The sequence below is a fragment of the Canis lupus genome, chromosome 35 (genome assembly GCF_048164855.1).
Source record: "Canis lupus baileyi chromosome 35, mCanLup2.hap1, whole genome shotgun sequence".
Lineage (NCBI taxonomy): Eukaryota > Metazoa > Chordata > Mammalia > Carnivora > Canidae > Canis > Canis lupus.
The window spans coordinates 8,286,221-8,312,324 of NC_132872.1; the positions used below are offsets into that span (position 1 = coordinate 8,286,221).

The following is a 26,104-nucleotide window of genomic DNA, read 5'->3' on the forward strand; positions in this document are numbered from 1 at the left end:
TGCTGAAGTTCCTCAAAATATATTGTAGGTCTCTTCTACCCTCTTTCCATTTATTTAGGAGAGGTTAGATAATCTTGACGCAGAGAATGTTCCCTATAGATGGGTATGTAAAATAATGAGTAAGGCTACTCCGGTTACTTGATAGGTAAATGGTTGGCAGTGGCAGATTCGGATGGAGATAACACTATAGGATAAAGAAGACTGTTGTGCTAGATAGTTTATGTATGTGTTTGGGGGCTTATCAATGATTAGAAAACTTCTTGGCCTGGTGAACATAGGAATCAAATATGGAGGGAGTTGGGCGGGGGGACAGGGTGACTGGGTGATGAGCACTAAGGGGGGCACTTGATAGGATGAGCACTGGGTGTTATACTATATGTTGGCAAATCGAACTCCAATAAAAAAAATATACAAAAAAAAAGGAATCAAATGTGGACCAAAATGTTCAAAATAATATGGAAACGGAATAAACAGTTTTTTAAAAATGATCTTATCACTTGGTTGTTCCTGGAATTAAGTATTAAGAATTTTCTTTCCATATTGATGATATACCTACTTAATACCAAGTAAAGAGAATTTCAGTTTAAGAATTACAATGATTTGGCACAGCTCTTTTTCTTGAGCTTACCTATTCTATCAAGAGTGTACTTTTTGGTTTAATAAACTTTCTCACTTGAAAAACAATAATAAACTTTCTCACTTGAGTTCCTTTAAAAAAAAAAAAAGAAGAAGAAGAACTGAGGTGATTCGGTGCCATATTGTGTGCTTTTTTTTTTATAATCTTTTTTCCTGGATTATGAATTTATGAGTTTAGGACCTGTATTTCATCCTTCTTTGGTCATGGTATTGTAAAATGAAGAAGTTGGATTAGATGACTTTTAAGGCTTCTTCCAGCTGTGTAGCTCTATATGTAAGTTTCTTATTATCTTAACAAAGGCATTGGCAAACATTCATTAAAGGATTTACTATTCTTTGCAAGTATTATCTCATTTACTCCTAAAAACAGGTAGATACTACTGTTTGGTTCCAATATTATAAATGAGAAATAGGAGACCTAGAAATTCCAAAACTGGCTCAAAATCGCATAGTGATGAAGTGAGTACTCTCACTGTTATTTCTACTTCCTATATTTAGTCTATATTTACTCTATAATACTTGTTGGGTAGTTCATTATTCAGTTTTCACTTTGACATTCCATGGAAACTTCTCAGTTGTTGAATTTTCAGGCTAATCAAAGAGCTCTTCTCTCAGTCAACTATTTCTGACAGTTCTTTTAAAAGTCCCCTACAAATGCTGCCTTGCAACAAAGGGAGCCAGTGCTCCTGTTATAATCAGAAAGCTGCTGCTAGAGCTGCTGAGTCCAGAATTATGCTTCCTTTGCTCTGACTCATACCATCAAAAATGGGTGCCTTTTACCCTACCTTGCTCCCTACTTCACTCAGTTCTGAATTCAGGTTTTATGTAATGCTTACGGTTGGCAGAAACTAAGTCAAATCTAGAACTTCAGTTGCAAGAAAGTCTGGAAATGTAGTTTTTAGTTTTCCGGTCTGTGCAATAGAGGAAGTCACACTTGAAGCAGGTTATCCTGTGGACTGGGTCACTTATCTGCCACATATGGTCTTAGCTCACACAAACCTTAGTGTTTAATTGTGAAACTAAGAGTAACATCTGTGGAATAGCAAATAAGAATTTAGCCCATCAGTCTGAAAGGGGCCTGAATCAGTGAGCTTTTCAAAGGTGAATGGGCTGCCAGATACCTAGTTCCTGTCATTGAAGGTGACATAGGAGATGGCTACCTGCTTGCGATGTCGTAGAAGGGACTTAAATCTCAACTAGTGGTCTGTCTCTTTTAAGTCTTCTACTATGTGTGTCTGTCTCAGAAATTTTTCAGATTTATATATTAGGTTTTTCTTTTCCCATTTCAAGATCTTAATAATTATCAAAAAGAAAATATGGACCCCTGAATATGTAAAGTATCATTGTAGCCATCAAGCAATTAGCTGAATGAGTCTTAACCCTCAGAAACATAAAAGCTGAAAGTAGTGTAGCAAATTATTCAGAATAGTCAGGAGTGTAGGGTGATTAATTAGATATTCTGGTTTATAGAGTAAATCATAAGCAGATTACCAGTTTTTAGTGATTTAGAATGTAACAAAATGTATTTAACCATAAGATACATGAGGCACTGAAATCTTTTGATACAAAAATGTCTTAGATAGACTGGTGATACGTAACTAAGGCCCTAAAAGGTTAGGTAGGGGATCTAGTGAATTCGCTTGCATTATTTTGGAGGAGTGGGGTGAACAAGGAGTCTCAAAGCTGAGTGGGGATAAATATTGTTCAAAAGGAAATGATCTGAGGTAAGCCATTCTAACATTCTGGCTACTTGGCCTTTAAAATGTATCCCAAATCTGGCCACTCCATTGCCCTTGCTACTGACCCTGTTCAATCTGTTCAGTCCGTCATCATCTCTTACCTGCATTAAAAGCAGTAATTCCTAACTGATCTTGCCCTGCTACAGTATGTTTTCCACCCAGCAGTCATTGTGATTGTTTTAAAATAGAAACTGGCATCCTTTGCATGAAACACTTCCATGACTTTGCATTAGTAAAAAAAAAAATATATATATATATATATATAAACTAAATCTTTTGTTGCTCATTACCTCATCCCAGCCCTCTTGGTGATGTTCAGACACACCAGGCATATATTTTCCTGCCCTGGGCCTTTGTGATTCATTTTGCCTCTACCTGGGGCTCTCTGCTCTCAGATCTTGTCATAAGTGGTACTTTGTTGTCATTCAGCTCTCAGCCCAAATGTCACAGTCTCAGAAGTGTCCTCCATAACCAGCAGTTTAAATTGGCTCTGCAACTCCCTTCCCAGTTATTATTTATCACTATTTTATTTCTTGACAGCGGTTATAACAAGCTAAAATGCTTTTGCTTGTTTGCTTGTCGTTGGCCTTACACTCACATTTATTAAAGTATGGCTTTAGCTGCTGTAATAGAATGGCTAAAACAGAGTAGAACCTTATTTCCTTATTAAGTGATACGCAGCATGGAAACTCTGTGTTTCCATTGCTCTACTACTCCTAACATGATTCTTCCAAACCATGGTCTAAGATATAGCTGCCCCAACTACTTACTGTCAGCACATCTGGCCAGCAGGAAGGAGGAAAGGAGAAAGATAGCTCCTTCCTTTAAGGGCATGGCTTGAACGTTGTATATATCATCTCCCCTCACATGTCTTAGCTACAAGTAGTTTTTGCAAGGGAGGCAAGGAAATGAACCTTTGTTAAGAAGGAGTCAGTGTCCAGTTAAATTCAACAATGATGGCAGAAGAAACAACCAGTAATCCTTGCCATCCCCTTTTCCTCTCACACCACAGTAAAAAATAAGATCCAGGAGAGCAGGAAGCCTGTCTGTCATTCTTCATCACTGTATCCTCAGTATCAAGAAGAAGATTGTGGCATACATTGTGGGTGTCCAGTACATATTTATTGATGAATTGAGAAATTCAGCTTTTGATTCTGAAAGAATGACACTGGAAACTTAACAGACCTTTTGACCATCAAAATGAAAATAATCCCAATTATGTTTGTTGCTGATGGTTTTTCATTGTACTTGTTATTTATATAGGCTTAGAACTAGAAGGAACCATACAGCATCTAGGTAATACTATCATTTCTTAGGAAGAAAAGGGCAAATATAAGACATGTTTTTAAATCAAGTTAAGAAAGTAATTGACATGTCAGCCAGTTAGGTTAATAGATGCCCAATTAGATTAACATAGCTTGCATAGAAAGACCAAAAATAAGAACTCCTGAACAGTGGGAGTTCCATCTGATCCATTGAATTTGACGCTCATTATAAATGTTGCATTTAAATAAATTATTCTTTTTTAAATGTAATTTTATTTGTTAGAGAGAGAAAGAGAGAGTGCATGAGCAGGGAGGGGGGCAGAGGGAGAAACAGACTCCTCACTGAGCAGGGAGCCCGGTGCAGTTCCATCCTAGGACTTCAGGATCATGACCTGAGCTGAAGGCAGATGCTTAACTGACTGAGCCACCTAGGAACCCCTTAAATAAATTGTTCTTGCCATAATTGTGCAGGTTATCACTTTTTACCCCAAAGCTACAGTCTTTTCCTTTCAATACAGTAAACTTTCAAAAAAAGGAGAGGAGTACATTGCAGATAGTTTAAAATTGTGTATGAAAAGTTAAAGCGATTTTTCATGAAAGGGGAAGTAGAATTAGGTAGAAGTAGAAAGTAATCTCTCTACGACCTCAAATTATTGTGGTCAGTACATGTAAGGTGATGTAAGGAGGATCTTTTGAGGGCCAGACCTCTTGATGTAGTAGTTCTAGCTGAATACACATATTTCTTTCTGATGCAGTGATTTGTTTCTCTTACAGAATTTTCATCTCATTGATTACCACCTGGCAGCATTCATCACAGTGATGCTTGCAAGGAGGCTGGTATGGGCCCTCATCTCAGAGGTAACAGCTCATTCACTATTTTTTATCACTTGGAGCTGGAGTGAGTTAGTAGTAGAATGGATTCAAGCTGAATATGTGAAGTACGCAAATATAATTTGAAAACAATTACAAATTAAATTTTTTCTACTTCCGTGTGAGTTGTGCTGGTTCTTTTCTTTCTTTCTTTTTTTTTTTTTTTTAAGATTTTATTTATTTATTTGAAAGAGCACGAGCAGGGGGCAGGAGCACAAGGAGACTCCACGTTGAGCGGGGAGCTCTACTCTGGCAATCCCAGGACCCTGAGACCATGACCTGAGCCCAAGGCAGCTGCTTAATCAACTGAGTCACCCACGTGCCCCATGTGTTAGATTTTTTTAAAAAGATTTTCCCACGATGTACTTAAAATTCGTTGTGCTAGAATTCAAGAGAACTGTTAGAAATTTCATTTAATAGGAGCTTATTTCTAGCTTCCAAGTTCTGTATAATTTTTCTAATTTTAGGGGATCCCTGGGTGGCGCAGCAGTTTGGCGCCTGCCTTTGACCCAGGGCGCGATCCTGGAGACCCGGGATCGAGTCCCACGTCGGGCTCCCGGTGCATGGAGCCTGCTTCTCCTTCTGCCTATGTCTCTGCCCCCCTCTCTCTCTCTCTCTCTCACTCTCTCTCTCTCTGTGTGTGGCTATCATAAATAAATAAAAATTAAAAAAATTTTTTTTCTAATTTTAATAAAGTAAAAATAGAATGAATTTTAAGTAACTTGATATGAAGAGTTACATATAAATGAACAGTTGTATCTAAAACTGTTTAAGGTAATATTTACTTGAAATTTATACCATTTGTGGGGTTGCTAGCAAGAGTCATTTGTTTGAGTTTATTAAAAGTTGGAATTTTAAAACGACAACATCCAAATTTGCATAAAACTAATCTCGAAGATTAGAATCTTAGTGGGCAGTAAGGGAAGACTTGAAATGTTAATATGATCTTTTAAAAATTTAATGTTGTTGATAGAATTGTCCATTGGTAAGATTCTTTATTTGTAAACTCCATTGGAGGAGGTAAATGTGTTCTTTGACAATTTTATTATCTTACGCCCTATAAATGATAAAAACAAAAAAAATGTTAACTTAGCTGAAGTGGCTAATAATTTTAATCTAGGATCTTATAATTCAGTGTATAATTTTAAATTAATAATTACTGTAATCACAGATAACTGAGAGTCAACTTTTTTCCTTCTAAGACCTACATTGAAAGTTTTCGTGTCTGTAAGCCCTGATTTTCAGGAACCTTATTTCTTGTAAGCACAGAGTAATTGCAAACATTAAGTCATTACTTAAAAGCCATTTGAAGTTAACTGAAAAACACTGGTGGTAGGATTACCTGTTTTTCACAAAGGGAAAGCCTATCTAAAATCTTTTCTCCTAGGTTCGTTATTTAGGTCTGAAAATAGATGCTCAGAGGAACTCAGTGAGGAATTTTATGTTTTTACCTGTGAAAACAGGCAGGATTTTGTTTCATCTCTTCAATTACTTAGAAATGATACGTGTGTGTGTGTGTGTGTGTGTGTGTGTGTGTGTGTGTATGTCAAATTAGTATATCCAGCTAATGTGTAAATCCTTCACAACTGAGGTTTCTACCTTGGAGCTCCAAGTGCTATAACTTGATGTATTCCATTGTTTTCCTCTGCTTATGGCTTAATAGTAGCTTAACAAGTTTTGTCTGACCTTACGTAGTATATTAGCTGTTTTTTAAAGAAACCTGTAATTCTTACCAAGAACAAAATACTTAAGCTAAGTTTAAATAGATTTTTGGTCAAAGACTTATATCTGTGCCTTGAAGTCCATGAGAAAGCATTAAAGAATGTTTAAATAATTATGGGATCTCTACATAAGGGAATAACATGCAGCCATTACAAAAAATGAAAATGTACTGACCAGTAAGATATTAAGTAAAAAAAAAAGTATATAATGGTTTAAAAGAAGGTGGGTAGAAGGAACAAAATACATTTGCTTTTAGATGAATAAATTTATCTCTAGGTATATTCACAATATTTTGGTGAATATATTACCCACTCAGAAATTAAAAATAGGAGCTGTATAGTGATTCTCTTCCTAAAAAAGCTAAATAGGTGGTAAGACCTATCATAAGTCATCTTTCGTTCCCTCAATTAAAATGTTTTGCTTTGGGAGTCAGGGGAGAGCTTATATATCACAGAAAGGATTCCTATGTGAGAATGGCCAATCATTTTTAAAGAGAGGCTAGAGGTAATTAATTCAGAAAGCTAAATAGTATTCTGTGCGGAATGCCTCCAACTAGGTAAGACTGTTCACCTCCAGGCCAGTTCTACCTCTTGACTTGCTCCACAAGACCAAAAAATTATTCAGCTAGTCTTCTTCTACCCACCTGAGGTAACTCCCTTTTTAAAAAAACTTTTAGGGCAGCCCGGGTGGCTCAGCAGTTTAGCGCCGCCTTCAGCCCAGGGCCTGATCCTGGAGACCAGGGATCGAGTCCCACATCGGGCTCCTGCATGGAGCCTGCTTCTCCCTCTGCCTGTATCTCTGCCTCTCTCTCTCCATCTCTGTGTCTCAAATGAATAAATAAATAAAAATCTTTAAAAAAAATAAAAAACTTTTAAATAGGAAGGTAGTACATTTTATTGGAAAAAAATTGGAATACACTAAAATAAAAAGCAGAAAAAAAATTTAATTACAGTCTCATTATTGAAAGGACCGTATGCTGGTATATAAATTTTTATTTACATATATACTGTACTTCTCAATTAACATATTAGGAATATTTTTCTACTTACGTAGCTCATTTTTGCTTCTTCTTTAATCTCAGCTAAAATATCCCTTCCTCAGAAAGGCTTCCCTAGGTTGGGTTCTTGTTATTTGCTTTCCCTAACAGCCTTTTCCTGTAGCACTTACCACAATTGTAAAAATAATTATTTGTGTAAATATAAGTTTAGTATTTATCTTTCTTGGGCAGCCTCATAAAGACAGAGTTCTAACTTGTCTTGATTATTACTGTATCCCTAGGACCTGATATGGTATCTGTCATACATAGCATAGTAATTAGGAGCTTGGGCTCTGGAATAAGACAGAAATGATAAATACATTCAGGTTCTGCTATCTGGTGACATTGGGCAGAAGCCCAGCCTTCTTAATTTTGAAAATGGAGGCAATAGAGTAATCCTAGCAGTTTAAATGCCTTCCTTAGGCTTTGACATGTAAGGTACATAGTCGTGAGACCATGTATCAGGGGAGTGATACGCATTTTTGCCCTCCTGTTACTGAGAACGGTTAGTTTGAACCTTCTCTATGGTTTGAGGCTTAGGGTATTAATTCAACTGCTTTTTGCATTTATAAGGAACCATAGCGCATATATGTTACAGATGCTGCGTTGTATATTGGGAAAACTAAGAAATGGATAGATGAAGATGAAGGACCTGAAAAGCTCCTTACCCCCTCCCGTTACTCTCGACCCCACATAATTTTTTCCCCTTTGTATTTGGACACCGCTGCTTTGAGGTTGTAGCATTCTGCCGTTTTCCCCTGCATTTTGCTCCTTCTCTTCCTAGTTCATTCCGAAAGAGAATAACATTGCAGAGCTTCACATTTAGACAAGTACGCTTTCTTACTATATTTAATCTGTTTTTAAAATGTGTGGTTAAGGGAAAATATTTGAATAGCTGTGATATAAAGAAGCGGAAGTGATTGTCCATTATTTCCATGTTTGCAAAAGTCAGAAAAGGAGCTTTTATTTATATAAGGATTTTTAAGAGAAGATCTGATTATTTTTTGAAGCTTCAGTAATTCATTAAACATTAATTGGGCAAATAGATTGGGGGGAGGATTCCAAGGAAAATGGAAACAATGTTGCTACTATTGAGGCTATTACTGTTTAGTCTGAAGTCAGATAAATTAATGGTTCACTATCTTTACCACCTGGTGCATTATTAAAATATAGGTGCCCTGACTTACAGTTTTGTTCCCTATATCTGGTAAGGACAGGCAGTAGGAATTTGCAAGTTCAGTAAGCAGCCCGAGTAATTCTGATGAATGTGGTTCACGGACCATACTTTGAGAAGCCCCAATGTGTAAAAAAATTAGACAATGTCCTAAGAACTTAAGTGAGGTCTGTATGAGACACCGTGGGAATGCAAGGAGGAACCAATGAATTGCCTGGAGAAGTCTGAATCTTTAAAAATGAGTAAGATAAGATGAAATGGGGCAGTTTTCCTTCTTTCCTCCCCCGTTGGGGCAGATTTCTACTAAATCTACTGATTCCTTGAGTCACATTGCTTTTGAATACAGCAGTTTCTAAAGTGTATTCCTTTTGGTGCTTCCAAACTTTCAGGCCACTAAGGCGGGTGCAGCATCTATGATTCACTACATGGTTCTGATATCAGCTCGCTTGGTGCTACTCACTTTATGTGGATGGGTACTTTGTTGGACCCTCGTCAATCTCTTCCGAAGCCATTCAGTCCTCAATCTACTTTTCCTTGGCTACCCGTGAGTACTCAAGTTTTACCATTTTATTAGTAAGTTTTTAAGGAAATTATTTGGGTCAAGCAAACAATAGTATAAAAGTGAGGAAGATGAAATTCTTCAAATATAAACCAAAAGCTCAGAAAATATGAAAAACCCATGGGTAGGGTAACCATATAATTATTTTTTATACTACGATACAATTGGGACAGTAGACATGAACCAGGACTGTCCCAAGAAACTTGAGAGGTATGGCCATTCTACCAATGGAGAGCATTTAATTGGTGCTCTTTATCAAATAAAGCATGCAAATACTGCCTATGTTGGCACAAATGATGGGTAATTAGTTCAATGAACTGGCTCACCAGTCTTAACTCTTGGTCAGATTACTTTGATCTTTGGGTTCACGTAACAGGAATAAGCCCTGTGCGCTTAAGTCCTTTTTTTTTGACCAGCATCTTATGATGGAAATTATTTTATTTTATTATTTTTTTTTATGATGGAAATTTTAAACATGAGATTGAAAGAATTTTTCAGCACACACCTGTGTTACCCCACCTAGATTCCATCCATTAATATTTTACTATAATTGCACAGCACATAACTGTCCAACTAGTCCTCTGTCCATCCATCAGTCCATCTTATTTTTGGTACATTTCAAAGTTAAATTGCAGACCTCAACTTCCTCCAAAATATGTCAGCAGGGATCCCTGGGTGGCACAGCGGTTTGGCGCCTGCCTTTGGCCCAGGGCGCGATCCTGGAGACCCGGGATCAAATCCCACTTCGGGCTCCCGGTGCATGGAGCCTGCTTCTCCCTCTGCCTATGTCTCTGCCTCTCTCTCTTTCTCTCTCTGTGACTATCATAAATAAATAAAAATTAAAAAAAAAAAACAAAATATGTCAGCATATGCATATCAATTACTAGAATTTGATATTTGTTTACAGTTTTTCTTTTGAGGTAAGATTCATGCATAAAATCAAATTCATAAATCTGGTGCGTATTTGCTGAGTCTCGATAAATGTATATACCTGTAAGTCAAACCTCTATCCCAGTGTACAACATGACTGTTATCCCAGAGGTCTATTATCCCAGAGGTTCCTTCATGCCTCTTTCCAATCAAACCCATCCTCCACTCCCCAGAGATAATCACTATCCTGATTTTTCCCACCATAGATTAGTTTGCCTGTTCTAGCATTTCATATAAATAGAACCCTACAGTATATACACTTTAGTTGTAAGGCTTCTCTCACACAGTGTGAGAATTCAGAATAGTCAGGAGCGTAGGGATCAAATATTCCAGTTTATAGAATAAATCATAAGCAGATAACCAGTTTTCAGTGATTCAGAATGTAACAAAATTTACTTAATAAGATATATGAGGCACTGAAGTCTTCTGATACAAAAATGTCTTAGATAGACTAATGATACATGAATAAGACCCTCAAAGGTCAGGTGATCTAGTGAATTCGCTTGCCTTATTTTGAAGGAGTGGGGTGAACAAGGAGTCTCAAAGCTAAGTGGGGATAAAATTGTTGCTTTTGAGAATCTTCCATGTGTCAGTAATGTTTCATTGTATGAATATATTAAAACTTATTTATTCTGTTGAATACCAGGGTTTCCAGTTTTGGGCTATTACTAAAAATAAAACGGTTAGGCACTTTCTTATATGTCTTTTTTGTAAGAAATCTTTTCATTCTCTTGAAAGAAGTACTTAGGAGAGGCCTTACTAAGCCATAGGGTAGAAGGAATATGTTCAGTTTTATAAAAATCTACCAGACTTTTTCGCAAAGAAGTTGTATCATTTTATCCTCTCATCAATTCTGTAAGCATTCTGGTTGCTCCAACATTTTTATCAGCATTTGATGTTTTCTGTTTTTTAAATTTTAGCCGTGCTGATAAGTGAATAGTTGTATCTTGTTACTGGCTTTTAAACTATTCTGCATAGTTTAACTTGTATACCTTGGGCTAATACTTTCTTCATTGGATATTAGTGGATAGCTACCATTTATTAAGCAACAAGTTCTGTGCCAGGTGCTGGGCTAGGTGTTTATAAGCATCACCTCATGAAATCATCACCATAACCCAGGAGGCTGTGTATTTAGTCTGACATAACAGATCCAAAGTAACAGATCCAAAGTACTTTTATCCAAAGTACAAAGTATGTCCAAAGACATAACTGAGAAGTTTATTCCTCTCTTCTGTACAGTATGTGTATAAATTGTCTTGGATAGCTGTGGCAGCTAGATCCGTGGTGTTGGGACCCAGGCTCCTGCTGTCTTTCTTGTTCCACCCTCTCTAGCAGGATAGATTATAAGGGAGGTTGGAAATTTGTGTTTAGTAGAACAGCTGTATCTCAACTAAAAATTCTTTTGCAGTGGAAGAACAGGAGAATGGTGGCTATTGGCAGACAATTAGCAGGCTTTGCCACAGGTAAAGACAGATAAAGAGACTAAAAAACTTTCTTATGGTCAGTTAGTGAGAAAGACTCAGGTCTTTTTGATTCTAGAGCTCTTATCAGCACCATTACTCTAATTAGTAGTTCTCAAAATGTGGTTCCCAGAACAGCGGCATCAGCATCACCTGGAAATTTTTTAGAAATAGAAATTCTCAGAATCTACCTCAAATCTACCGAAACAAAAACTCCAGAAGGTAGAACCCAGCAATTTGTCTTTTAACAGGCTCTCCAGATGATTCTTGCTAGCTCAGGTTTGAGATTCATTGCTTTAGATAACCATTTATTTTATTTTTATTTTTTTTAAATTTTTATTTATTTATGATAGTCACAGAGAGAGAAAGAGAGAGAGAGAGAGAGAGAGAGGCAGAGACACAGGCAGAGGGAGAAGCAGGCTCCATGCACCGGGAGCATGACGTGGGATTCGATACCGGGTCTCCAGGATCGCGCCCTGGGCCAAAGGCAGGCGCCAAACCGCTGCACCGCCGAGGGATCCCCTAGATAACCATTTAGAGTGCTGAAATGTAAGCACGGATTTAAATGGGTAGTTACATAGCATAAAATCAAGGTCTAATCAGAGATTATATGGGCAGAGATGGCAGGAAGAGTCTATTGGTTGTGCTACAATAGTTCTAATTATACTACTATTTGTTTTTCCAATTATACTGTTTAAGGCAGTCATCAACCTAGTTCATTAGTATTACCCTTTTTCCTACAAGATTAACTCTATATTATAAATATCATTTTTCATGATTCATATTTCTTATAAGGTGTATATATTTTACATCAGTTTCTGTATTTCTAGATTAATATTTTAACTGCTTTGATTTCAAATGATGTCATTATTCTGTTTCTCAGCAACAGCTGGTTGAATCAGTTAGGTTTAACTGTATTTGATTTGAAGGGCTAATTATGGATACATCAAGGAATATTTTGGCCAGGTTTAAAAGGATTACCATATCAAAATGGCTAGTAAACTTTTCCATTTCGATTTAGGAATATAAAGAAACTTATTTTTGAAGGCTCTCCACACTCTTGTAAAACAATGAAATAAACATATAATTTAAACAGATTTTATGTTTAAATATATTTGCCTTCACTTTTTAAAAGTCTAATAACTTAAATTTTAAAAAGTGTGAGAAATTTAACATATTAGACAATGACAATAACTACATTTTTATTTTCTTGTTTGTTCATAGGTTAAAAAAGGGATTCTTTTCTGCTTTTTTTTTTTTTTTTTTTAATTTGATTCTCAGCTAGCTTCTCAGTTTGGGGTAGTTTTTTTTTGTTTTGCTTTTTTTTTTTTTAAAGTTCTTTTTTTTTTTTATTTTTTTTATTTATGATAGTCACAGAGAGAGAGAGAGAGAGAGGCAGAGACACAGGCAGAGGGAGAAGCAGGCTCCATGTACCGGGAGCCCGACGTGGGATTCGATCCCGGGTCTCCAGGATCGCGCCCTGGCCAAAGGCAGGCGCCAAACTGCTGCGCCACCCAGGGATCCCTAGTTTGGGGTAGTTTAGTCCAATGACTAATGGTTGTTGCTCTTAGGTTTATCTTGAATCTATCTACTGCTCTCTGTAACCTCTGCTATTATGTTCTAAACCTCTGTCTGGTTTTCTGGCGATCCATTCTTGCCCTCCTTTCCATTTTCCATTGTAACTGTAATGATTTTCAAAATGGAAGTTGGATCATGTTACTAACCGTCTTTAAAATTCTTTAATGAATCGTTTCCTTTACCCTCTTCATCTTACAGAGCCCTCCAAAGTCTAAGCCTTCGATACTATACTGCCTTTCTAGTTTCTCTCATTGTACCCTATATCAGTTGTCCATTGCCATATAATGCTGTAATAAACAACTGCAAAACCATGGTAGCATACCACAGTATGTACTTACTTGCATGCATTGGATTCAGTCGGAAGTCAGGAAGCTCTCCTGGTCTTAGCTGGGTTCAGTCACACTTGTGGGATTGACTGACTATCAGTTTAAGTAACTAGGACAAGTCAGCTCTGCTCTACGTGTCTCTCATGCTCTAGCAGGCTAGGCATGGACACATGAAATTGATCGAATGGCATGAGAGCAAGCCCCAGTGTGCAAGCCCATTTCAAGCTTCTGATCACATCATGTTTCATGGTGGGCCAACAGGTCCATGGGCCAGAACAGGTCACATTGTTGAGCCCATTGTGGGGATAAGGCAAGGTCACTTCATACACAGAGCGAGGGCTGTGCAGTAAGACTACAGGAAGAGTTAAGAAATGGGGCCATTATTGCAACCTGCCACACACCCTAGCCTCTTGTCTCACCTCTACATGTGTAGTTTTTGTTTCAGCAACAGTGACAGGTTTCTCTGGCCTTCACAGTTTTGCACGTGTGTGAACTCTGCCTGTTGCCTCTGCATTTACTCCCTCCCACACTACTACTCCATGGTACATTCACAGTGGGTCCCAGAGCTGCTACCCATTCTCTTACTTTATAACAAGCTCATTCTTTCTCCCTCTATAGAAAACTGTGAACAGGTGAATTTGTTAATATTTGTCTAAAATATATTACTAAATAGGATATCTTTGTATTTGCTATTTTTCTTTAAATTTTTTTTAAAGATTATTTATTTATTTATTCATAGAGACACACAGAGAGAGAGGCAGAGACACAGGCAGAGGGAGAAGCAGGCACCATGCAGAGAGCCTGACGTGGGACTTGATCCAGGGTCTCCAGGATCACACCCTAGGCTGCAGGCGGCGCTAAACCGCTGCGCCACCGGGGCTGCCTGTATTTGCTATTTTTCATACCTGAATTTATGCCTGCAAAATGACCGTTTTATTTACAATATGTAAGTCACAATGTGGACATTGCTTATGAGGACTGGGGAAAAGTATTTTGAAAAGCTTTAAGGAACCGAGGTTGAAATAACTATCAGAAGTTATGAAAAGTCTCAAAAATATTCAGTCCTTTAACCAAGTTATTCTACTTATAGAAATTTATTTAAGGTACTTCTAGAATTGTTTTCATTAATATATCAAATATTTGCTTAGTACCGACTAGGTTTCAGCCACTATTCTAGACATCAAGGATATAGCAGTGAATTAAGCGGACCCAAATCTCTGGCACACTGAACCTGCAATGTAGTAAGGGGAAGATAGACCAAAAAACAACCAAAAAACCCCACCCAAATAAAAAACCTGATAGACATGTAAAATATATGAAGTGGTAAGATCTGTGAAGAAAAATAACTAGGCAGGGGGAAGGGAACTAGGAGTGCCTGTAGAATTGAGGTGGGTGATGTAGTGGGGAGGCAGAGGAACCCCTCATTAAGAAGGGGAAATTTGAGGTGAAGGGCATGCCATTTGAAAATTACCAGATGACACAAAGATCATGTAGGAAAGTGCTTTATCCATGCATTCATATGGTAATGCAAAGTAAGAAACCGCTGGTTTCCAACAAGAAACAGGTAAATTATGGTACATCTGTATGAGACTACTAGTATTTTAAAAAAATTGTTGTAGAAAAAATATTTAATGACGTGAAAAAATGCTCAAAATAGGTACCCATACATAAACACACACTCAAAGATACAAAACAGTTTATACTCTATGAGGCCAAATGTATACAAGTATGAAGTCTGTGCACCCAGTTGTAAAAATTCTAAAAGCGATTGTTTTTACATGTTTTTTGTTTTGTCACTGTGATTTTGTATAGTCTTCTGTTATTCTACGGTGAACATGTATTGCCTTTGTGAGAAGAAATTAAAGAACTTCCCCAATAATGAATTTACCGTCAGCAGAGTCCCTGTTTATATTATGTTCATTCTGGTGAATGACTATTTTACTAATATAGTTACCAGATTTGATCTATGGTGACGTCTGTGGTCTCATTATCACGTTTACTGTTTTCTGCAGGTTTGGCGTTTATGTTCCTCTCTGCTGTTTTCACCAAGATAGTAGAGCTCATCTTCTTCTCACAGACTATAACTATATGGTTCAGCAGCAGGCTGTAGAAGAAAGTGCCTCAACTGTGGGTGGCTTGGCCAAATCCAAAGACTTTCTCTCCCTATTGCTGGAGTCTCTAAAAGAACAGTTTAATAATGCCACGCCCATCCCCACCCACAGCTGCCCCCTATCTCCAGACCTTATTCGCAATGAAGTTGAATGTCTGAAAGCAGATTTCAACCACAGAATCAAGGAAGTTCTCTTCAACTCCCTCTTCAGTGCCTACTATGTTGCATTTCTCCCCCTGTGTTTTGTGAAGGTAAGTGGTTACTTTTATGTGCTTCCTGGATTTGTGTGTGAATGACATAAACTGGGTATTTCTTATTTAATCCCCCTTTTTTCTGTCTCCCCTTTGGCAGCCTGGATGGTGGAGTTCGGCTGCATCCGGAGTGCACTAATACCGCTCCTGGTTGGCGGATAGGTATTTCCATATATGTGATGCACCCGTGGTGGTCCCTCTTTTTTTCTTTTTTAAAGTTTTTTTTTTTTTTTAATTTTTTTTCCAGTTTCCGGGGAAAATAAAATTTGTGTTTATGATAGAATCAGTATGTAGTAGCTTAAGAGGATTGAGGTTTTAATAAAATTCAGCCTACCGTGGTTGGTCTTAACATGGTTAATCAGGAGTTTCCTTGAATTTAATCTAACCTTTATCTAAATTTCAATTTACTTCAGTAGAAGAGAGAAGTGGTCTGGATGTCACTTGGGCCCAAAATCTTTTGGGACATTTTAGTGCCCTTTCTTCACCTATTGAGAAGCACATCTGCAGCCGGAGTGGTCATTTACAGAGGGCACTCACCTCTTCTAGAAAGGAAGCACTTAAAATATAATTGCCTCTCCCTCCCAACCTAATTCATACAGCCAGAAAGTCAGGTTGAAGGATTTTGGAGGACTCTGCTCTTGAACTTTCTGCACGGACAGCAGGACAACCCATGCATGTGTGACTCAGTGTGGCATTTGTCTGCAGGGCGTATGTACACGCACCCACCCCTACCTTCTTGCTTAACAGTGCATGGATCATTTCTCTCTCTTCTGATTTCTTCCAGAGTACCCAGTACTATGACATGCGCTGGTCATGTGAGCACCTCATTATGGTGTGGATCAATGCTTTTGTCATGCTCACCACACAACTGCTGCCGTCCAAGTACTGTGATTTGCTACATAAATCAGCTGCTCACCTGGGCAAGTGGCAGAAGCTCGAACATGGGTCCTACAGCAATGCTCCACAGCACATGTGAGTAGCCTAAAGGGTAAAACCATATAACACCTTTCTACATGCTGCTGATCATGTTTATTTGCTTTGTATGTCATTCTTGTTCTTGGCTTTGAACATTAATTTTTTGTTTTTTGTCTACATGGATGCTTGTCATCACTCTAAACTGAACACAGGGGACATTAACTCATTCCCACCACCATCCCCAGTCCCTCCTTAAATGCCTCCTACCTTTCAGCTGCCCGGTTACCCTGGAGTGTATAATTTGTTTCCCAGGCTGTAATAGTGGAGTTTTCTTTCAGTCTTAACCCTTTGCCCAGATTGACAGAGTCATGATATATTTTTAATTCTCTTTGGAAGATTGTAAAATTCATCTTTTCTTCATTGCCACAGCTTAATGGTTGCTAGCTAATCATCTCACACTCAGGCAGCTAAAATTTGCTTCTCTCATCTTTCCTTTCTAATAAATGTAAATTTGTTCTAGTAATTTTCTTTGCTTGCATTTTTTATTATTTTTCCTAAACTTGCTAATGAATGTTTCCCTGCTTTTTCCATATTTAATGAAAACTGTCCCTAATTGAGTTCTCTGTGAGTATTCCTCTCATTATGTCCCCTTATCAGTCATTTCTGTGCATGGTCCCTATGATCCAAAGTGGTTAACTTTAGAACCCTTTTGTTCTCTCACTTCTGAGCCCTTTGCCATACCTTCCTCTCAGACCTGGACCATCTTCATCTTCCTCCCTTTTACAATTGGAACATTTCACAAATTTCATCACCTAGAAATTCTTTCCTAATGAAGTGGGACAGATTGAGGGGACTTTCCCCTTCCCCTCTCCCCCTCAGAGTCATCCCTTCAATTATCTGCCTTGATGTCTGATACAGATTAGCACAGGCCTTCAAGCCCAGGAACTGAAAGAGATTGGGCCAGGCTGAAAAGAAACCCGACTGTGGGCAAAGGACAAATTTCAATAAAAATTGAAAATACAATCCACAGTACTAGTACTGTACATCTTCAGGCTCCTGATGGCACATGGCCATGAGGTGTATCATCACTTTAATGCTGGTAAGTGTGAGCAAGGCCGACGGAACATTTTCTGAACTGGGAAAGCTTTAGGGTGCTAGACCTTTTTTTTTTGTTTTAATATATCTAAAATGTTATCCCAGTTCTTACCCTAGGAAACTAACCTTTCCAAAATCAGGAAGAGATGAATTAACTTAGATTTTTTTTTAAAAAGCTTAACCTGAAGATCCCCATCCCCACCCCAACTCCATCACATTGGTGCTGGAAACAATGAAGCTTCTTCCATAACTTCTTTTTGCTAAAGAAACTTCTATAAAAATAAACCAAGAAAGCGGTAAAAAGAAAAGTATGTGTGTCAGTACCTTGTGTGTCTCTGTGTTCTGTATAGCTTCACGTATGTATGAGGCATTTGAAGTATGTGACAAATAGACTGATTTTCTATACCTTTGGGGGATGTAATTCTGCGGTAAACGTCATGCTAATTTGACAGCGTGTTCATTTCTCCACTATTCTTACTACTATTGCATTTTCTCTTCTTGTTTGTTCTCTCTAGCATTTTCATCAATATTTTTGCTCATTTGGGATTGAGGTGGCAGTCCACTTGCTTGCACTCGATTTTCTGGCTCATAGATGCCTTACACATTAATTTCCTAAGCCTCATAGGTCCTTTGACACTGAGTTAACTGTATCACTTTGCAACCTCTCTACTATAGCAATGACGTTATAAGAACAGATCCTTCCTAACTTTCCAGTTTGACTATGCAATTACTATATTCTCAGAATTCAGGCAGATGAAGCTTTGAATACTTAATTCCTTCCATAGAAATGTAATTGGCCTTGCCAGACACTGTCTTATCTGTAATTGCCAATATGCTAACGTTGCATTTTTTTCTCCCTTAGTTGGTCAGAAAATACAATATGGCCTCAAGGGGTGCTGGTGCGACACAGCAGATGCTTATATAGAGCCATGGGGCCTTACAACGTGGCAGTGCCTTCAGACGTATCCCATGCCCGCTTTTATGCAAGTACCACTTATTTCTTTTCAAACATAAACTTAGTGGTAAGTGTTAGGAGGCCACTATGTGTGTAAGCACCTCGCACAGTGTGTAGCTCATACTAGGAAATTAATACATGGAATTATTACTACTACTATAATGCCCCTTGTCTTTTGGAAATGTATTCTGAAAGACAGTTTGAAGATCAAATACCATTATTCCAGCTTCAACAGTTTAAAGTCGTATCAGAATTGCATCTAGTATTATCTGAAACAAGTAGACAGTTATTTAAGACTTCCCTTTTTAATCTTACAATTTTTATTTTTAATAGTTTAGTGGTATCCTTGTTATATTGTGTCTGTGTATCCTTAAGTCTTATTTAATATAATAATAATGGTTTTGTTTTGTTGGGTTTGAGTTTTTGTTTTATTTTGGCGGCTGGTTTTTTTTTTTGTTTTTGTTTGGGGTTTTTGTGGGGTGGGTAGTATTTGTCATAGCACCTCTTTAAACAACCTTGACTTCCCTTCTGAAAGTAATACAAATGCCATGATGTCTGGCCATTTACCTTTTCCTGGATTAAGAGAAAAAAGGCTTAAAAAATTTAAAGGAAGAAGCAATAGATGTCCACTAAACTCGGTTTCTATCCCATTTGAATTTATGCCTTGGATTGTGTCCTATTTGATCTTTCAGTTTCTGGAAATTCTGACTCTAGGAGGCAGAAGTATTTATTTCTAGCTAGAAAGGCTAGCTGATCAGTGTCAGTGGGAGAAAGAAGGTGCATTCAGGGTACTGTTCATAGTACAGTGCATTGCCTTTGTCTAAAAAAGAATTGGAGATCTTTTTTGAGATACCTTTTTTTTAAGATTTATTTATTTATTTATTCATGACAGACACCCACACACACAGAGAGAGAGAGAGAGGCAGAGAGACAGGAAGAGGGAGAAGCAGGCTCCAGGCAGGGAGCCCGACACGGGACTTGATCCCGGGTCTCCAGGATCACACCCCGGGCTGAAGGTGGCACTAAACCGCTGTGCCACCAGGGCTGCCCTTTTTTGAGATACTTAAATCTCATTCTCACTCATTCCCAGTTCCTTGTGAGGGTATATGGACTTTTCTGTTCTGCAGATATTTGCTGCTAAGGGCCTTTCAGTTAAATACTGGGAACTTACAACAAGGCTGGATACTTGTAAATACTATCAGGGGAGGGTGTGAGGCAGGGGCAGAGTGGGGGCTGGGAGGACCATGGGCCAGGTACAATGTTGAATGAGGAAACTACCAGCAACTCCTTCTAGACTCCTTTGGAATTGCCTTAAGGCAGAGGAGTAGACTTAAGTCACAACTTGTAAGCATTTGGTTTCTAAGTGGTATATTTAATTCAATCAGCTGTATTCCATAGGCCATTAATGGCTTCTGTTGACCTTTGCAGTCCCCTTGAAACTCGTAATAAGCAGATATTCTACTGGAGTTTTCTGTTTGAAAAATAAGTATTTTTCTTGCTGGTGTATTAGAGAGCTGGAGAATCAGGTGAAATCCAAAGAATAAGGATTAGGGAAGTTAGCTTATTACTGATTTTGTATGACCAAACCGGTAAATCAGTGCTTCTCAAAGTGTTCTTTGGGCCACTTGCATATAAATCACTGGCTCACTCTTTAAAGTGATTCAGAGACCCTACGCCAGACTTCTAAATCAGAACATCCAAAGGATTCCAGGAATTTGCAGCATTTACATATTTGGAAATGATTCTTAGGCACATTGAAATTTGAGAACACTCATTTAAAATGTGCCAGTTGGGACACCTGGGTGGCTCAGGGGTTGAGCGTGTGACTCTGGCTCAGGGTGTAATCCCAGGGTCCTGGGATTGAGTCCTTTATCAGGATCCCGGCAGGGAGCCTGCTTCTCCTCCCTTTGCCTATGTCTCTGTGTGTGTCTCTCATGAATAAACAAATAAAAATCTTAAAAAAAATTTTTTTAATTGGGATGGGATCCCTGGGTGGTGCAGCGGTTTAGTGCCTGCCTTTGGCCCAGGGTGTGATCCTGGAGACCCGGGATCGAATCCCACATCGGGCTCCCTGCATGGAGCCTGCTTCTCCCTCTGCCTGTGTCTCTGCCTCTCTCTGTGTGTGTGTGTGTGTGACTATCATAAATAAATAAAAATTTTTAAAAAATTTAAAAAAAAAATTTTTTTTAATTGGCTTATAAAAAAATAAATGTGCCGACTACCTATAGCTGTTACAAGTTAAAACTCATCCTAACCTTTCTACTCATTCAGTTTATAGCTTACTGGCACATTTAATTTTAATTGTTATATTTGCCACAGAAACTCCCATTGCTTGAGTCCTTTTGGAATATTAATTCTGAGCCTTTCTTTTTTTTTTTTTTTTTTTTAGTCCATAGAACTTTATTCATTAGTAGCTAGAAAGAATGCCACTCAAGGCAGCTCACTATCCATTTATGGTGTAAGAAGCTTTAGTTAAAGAAAACACACTCAGAGTGGCTTAAAATAATTAATTGTATTATCTCACAAACAGGGAAATCAGAGGAAAGGCAGTTGATTTAGAGTTTGAGGATATCACCAAGGACCCAGGGTCATCCCATTTCTCTGTTCTGTCAGACTCAGTGTGCAATGCATTCTCTAAAAGGAAGCAATTGACTTTAGCAGTTCCAAGCTGTGTATCCAGATATAAAAACATCCAGGGGAGAAAGAGAGAACAGGTCTTAAGAGTCCGGCATCTCTTTCTTAGAAAAGAGGGAACTTTTCTCCCAAAAAATCTCTGGTACTGGATATTTTCCACTTGCACCTCCAGACCTACCTGCCATCTTCTAGAGCTTGCCTTATGTGCAAGGAGGGTAATCTCTCTGATGGCATCAATGGGCTCCTTTGCCCATTTGTTGCCAGGTGATGTGACCAACAGGAATCATTGGCAAGAAACAGAAGGATGGAGGAGAGTGAAGTCAAGTTATTAAACTTCCTAGCTTCATTTCTGCTGGGTGAATGCTGTGCCAGTTTTATACATGATATTACTGGATATCATATGCTATAACCCAGGGTAAACATTTTCTTCCTCCCAAAGAAGGAACCGAAGAACCTGGCTGACTAGAAGAACCTGGCTGACTACCTTTCAGAGGTGTTAGGATGATGTGACTTTATTCTCAGATTTGAAGTTCAGGTCTAAATTAGTTTATTTAGATCTGATATACTACCATTGCCACAGTTTGCAACCAATGACCTCTATCTTTCTATTCATAATATGTTTTTATTAGTAAACCAGAATTTAGCCATTTAAAGTGAAGAGTTTGGTGGGAGTGAAAACAGTGAGCAGCCATGTTTTTAGCCAAACTCTAATTCTGACTGATTTATCCTTCCTTCCTAATTGTCCTGTGTACTCTACTTCTCAATATCCAGGAAAAAAAAAAAAAAAAAAAAAAAAAAAAAACAGCAGAAATACATGGTGTAGAGGATTTGAGTCATGATGATGATGGATAAACAGTTTAAGGGAACATTAAGAAATTATTGTTTTGATATTTCAGTTTGTAATCCTTCCCGCGCCCCTGTCTCCAGCCTTGTCTAGTGTGTTTATGTCTTAGACCAGCCTGTAAACTAACAATGATTTTTGCTTTTTTTAAATGGTTCATTTTACACACTGTAAGTACCTACCTATATAATGTCTTCACTTTTTTGCCTCTTGACTTGCAAAGTCTAAGATATTTTCCATTCAATTCTTTGTCCAGCTCCTGTCGTAGATTAGTGTACTTTTTGATCATCTCAAATAAGATATATACCCAAGATATAATTTAAGAAAATGTTTAGAGGCAGTTCTTTTGGGTATAATGCTCTTTCGTGTCTCAGGGCATTGAAATAAAATTTATTTCATTATTCCTTGAACAAAGAGGAAACAGTTTGGGTCTCTACAGCAAGAAATAGCCTGATTGATGTTCAGTAAGCAGATCCACGTGTTACTGATATAGGAACCTATAAATATGAAATTATTTTAGGAGAAAAATGTGAGAATAACTACTTCGCTTTTCTGTGAAATAATGTTTTGCTTTTTAACTTCCTTACAGTTCCTATTTCATCGCCCGTTAAGGCTGTTAAATCTGCTTATCCTTATTGAAGGCAGCGTCGTCTTCTACCAGCTTTATTCCTTGCTGCGGTCGGAGAAGTGGAACCACACGCTTTCCATGGCTCTCATCCTCTTCTGCAACTACTATGTTTTATTTAAACTTCTTCGGGACAGAATAGTATTAGGCAGGGCATACTCCTACCCACTCAACAGTTACGAACTCAAGGCAAACTAAGCTGCCTCTCAACAATGAGGGAGAACTCAGATAAAAATATTTTCATACGTTCTATTTTTTTCTTGCGATTTTTATAAATATTTAAGATATTTTATATTTTGTATACTATTATGTTTTGAAAGGTGGGAAGGGTAAGGGATATTAAATGTATCCACAAACAAGGTGATGTGATCTTTCATGTGTTAGTACATTTGAATAATACACAGGACGAGAGGTGTTCCTCTCCAGTAAAGAGATTGATCTGTTTGTATGGCTGTGGAACAACTCATTCATTTATGAACACCTCTCATATATCACTTGATACCGTACCTTTAGTGTGTCTGCTTTCCTTCCAGTCCCTTATTATCTTTAGTCCTCATTGGCCTTCCTGCTACAAAAAGGGAGATCAGTGGAGTTGCCTGACAGTTGCCATTCTCTTTCTTTTTGGCTGCCTAATAGTACTGGAATACATGGGGCACAGAGTGGGTTATAGTTCTGGGTGGGAGTCTTTGTTGCGTATTGGTAGCAAGCATTTCTGTGTAATGGGAATGCAGCATTTTGTTCTGCCCAATGACATTTAAAAATACTTAAGAATCAGCAGCTATCCTGAAACTCAGAGGATATAGCTGTCATTTTCCCCATTCTTTCACTTCTTTTGCCTCTTAAGATTTTTCTTTAGTTATTAGATGTTTGAAATAATACTTTGTAAGACAATGTCTTTAGAGTGCTTGCACTCACGAAGGAGGAGGTGTATGGCTGGACCAGTGGGAGAAGATGAGTGCAAATGCCATGTGGGCTGGAGTATGGGGAGGTTGAAGATCCCGATTGATTAAAAGAATGGGCAAGTCTTGGATACAGTTTGGGCAGCAGCCCACATACAGCGGCATGTTCGGAGTTACAAGCAGAAGTGAAATAGAAGTTACCTCTTTGTCCTCTGATACTTTGTGCCTAAAATGTGTGTGTTTTTAATTTCAAATTCCAGAACCTCTATGTCTGTGAGCATTACTAACCATTTTAGTCCATGTCTGTGTTCTTGAGAGGTGATCTTAGTCCATTGATGTGACTGGTCATCTAAATTTCTGAGGCCTTGAGAGCCTGAAATATATTCTCATCTGTTTTCTGTGCTTGGTTTGGCTTTTTTACACTGTGAACTTTTTGATGAAACACAATATGACTTATGAAGTAAAAAGACCAATCGTAATTCATAAACTGGCTCTGAAAACAGTTCTTGCAGAAGAGTTCCCAGTAGGTTTTCAACAAGGGCAGCATGATGAGGGGTAGGTGTGTGTATATATATAGCTACCCAGGGTAACTGCTATGTTTAAATTAATCATGGTTTCCTTAAGTATTTTGATATGTATACTTTTTTTTTTTTTTTAAGTTCTATTATTCAGCAATCGAGCTAAGTCTGTTCAGCTATTCAGCAAATACATGTTGACCACCAGGCACTATGTTAGGCACTGGGGATATAGATAGCAGTGAATAAGAGATACAAAGGCCCTACCCTCTATAGAACTTGCAATTTGGGGGTTGCAATATGTGCTGTAAATAAATTTATATCTAATGTCTCCTGGTAGTAATAATAAATGTAAAGAGGAGAAAATTGGGGCAAGAGATAGAAAGTACTGAGTAGCATTGCTAGGAGGCATCTTTGAGAAGATAATTTCTGAGCAAAGAGCAGAGCAATGAAGCAGTACTGAGCCATATAAATAGTTCTGGGGAGCATTCAGTAGTAGCAAGGGCAGTGGCCTACACTGGGAAAAATTTAGGTATATTGGAAAAATAGCAAGGTAACCACAGTGTATTTCGTTGTTTTTGTAAATGGTTCAGCCTAAATACGGTGGTTCTTGGAGTGAAGGGGCGGCAGGAAAGTTGCCATTTCGGTATTCTTTCCTGAGGATCTTAAAGATAGGCTTTCTTTTGTCCTAACAAACATTTTGATGATGGGATTGACAGTTAAAAGCAAAATGGGTGGTCTTAGCGCAAACGTGTCTCATCAAAATGGCTCTGAGTTGGTTCTGCCTCTGAAACACAGCCCTGATAACTGATTAGAGATAACAGACTACTTTTGTAAACTAATCCCCCCACCCCATCTGGTTTGACCTGTCTTTGCCATATCCTAAACTAGCACAGGAGGACCAGATGCCAGGCTAGCTAAAAAAAAGGAAGTATACAAAATAAAAATTAGTTTTGGCTATAAGAATTGCAAAGTGCCTTCCTCTCTTTCCAGATATGACAGCTGGATGACAGATATTTCCCTCAGGGAGATAGCTTTCAGTTCAATATGCTCCTATACACTTCAGCTGCCCTTTTTTGGTGCCACATTCAGATGGGGAAGAGAAAAATTACTAGTTACCTATGTATCCTATTACTTATGCATCATGTGAGAGAAATGACATCTTTGCTCAGTGATAGGAGATGCATACTCAGTAAAGGGTGGCCTTTTGGTGATTGTTTATTTACTGGGATATTAAGTGGTGTGTGGAAAATGGTTTGGCAAAGATTAATTGGGTGAACTTTGGATACAAAGAAAGGAAGGTGTTTGGTCAGTTTGGGTGGCTTAAGGTAGGTAAGTAGAGGAAAGTAGTTGACAGGGATGGGCATGATGGGAATGTTCCCCAATATCCTGTGTACTCTGGCTCTATGTTCTATTCCATAAGCTGCTTTCCCTAATGTATCAATCACCACCACCACCACCCCTCCCCCATTTCTCTTTACTGAGCAATTATTATGTACTGGACACTGCTGGGTGCCAGAGATAGTGATGTTTAGAGTTGATTAATAGAAGGCCGGTAAGTAAATCAATAATTGTAACACAAAGGTGTTCAGAAAGGAAGTATACATACAAGATACAGAGGTGATACAGGAAAGAGTTATCAATTTTGCTTGGAAGCTGCAGCAGTGTCGGAGGACTTCACTGCAGCAGTAACACAAGCATTTTAAAGGAGGACTGGTAGTTTACCACATAAATGAGGGAGATGGTTCATGCAGTGCAAAAACCCAAGGCATGGACTTGCACTAGTTCTTAACTACTTCAATGATGCTAGGGAAGTAGGCAAAGAATAGGTTATAGGAGGACTTGAATTCCACATTAAAGGGGTTTAAACTTTTATTATAGGTCACAGGTTCTTAAAGGTGTGATCCCCAGACACGACATCAGATCTACTAAGTCAGAATCTTGAGAGTAAAACCCAAAACTGTGCCCC

The 26,104-nt window shown here is 38.2% G+C and overlaps 1 protein-coding gene across 6 annotated transcripts in view; it reads left to right on the forward strand.

Annotated features, from left to right (window-relative positions):
- Positions 1 to 24,018, forward strand: part of TMEM39A (transmembrane protein 39A) — a 37,710-nt gene extending 13,692 nt beyond the window's left edge. For 4 of the 6 annotated variants that reach the window (XM_072812425.1, XM_072812426.1, XM_072812424.1 and 1 more), the window contains 7 exons: positions 4,415 to 4,498; positions 8,832 to 8,986; positions 14,035 to 14,241; positions 15,308 to 15,656; positions 16,441 to 16,628; positions 18,529 to 18,649; positions 22,686 to 23,080. In XM_072812425.1, the coding sequence (XP_072668526.1) occupies positions 4,415 to 4,498; positions 8,832 to 8,986; positions 14,035 to 14,241; positions 15,308 to 15,656; positions 16,441 to 16,628; positions 18,529 to 18,649; positions 22,686 to 22,919 (1,338 nt within the window). In that variant the 3' untranslated portion in view covers positions 22,920 to 23,080. Of the gene's footprint in view, positions 1 to 4,414; positions 4,499 to 8,831; positions 8,987 to 14,034; positions 14,242 to 15,307; positions 15,657 to 16,440; positions 16,629 to 17,489; positions 17,671 to 18,528; positions 18,650 to 22,685 lie in introns of all 6 variants that reach the window. The other 2 variants (XR_012024513.1, XM_072812427.1) reach the window with 2 other exon arrangements.
- Positions 24,019 to 26,104: the final 2,086 nt, after the last annotated feature.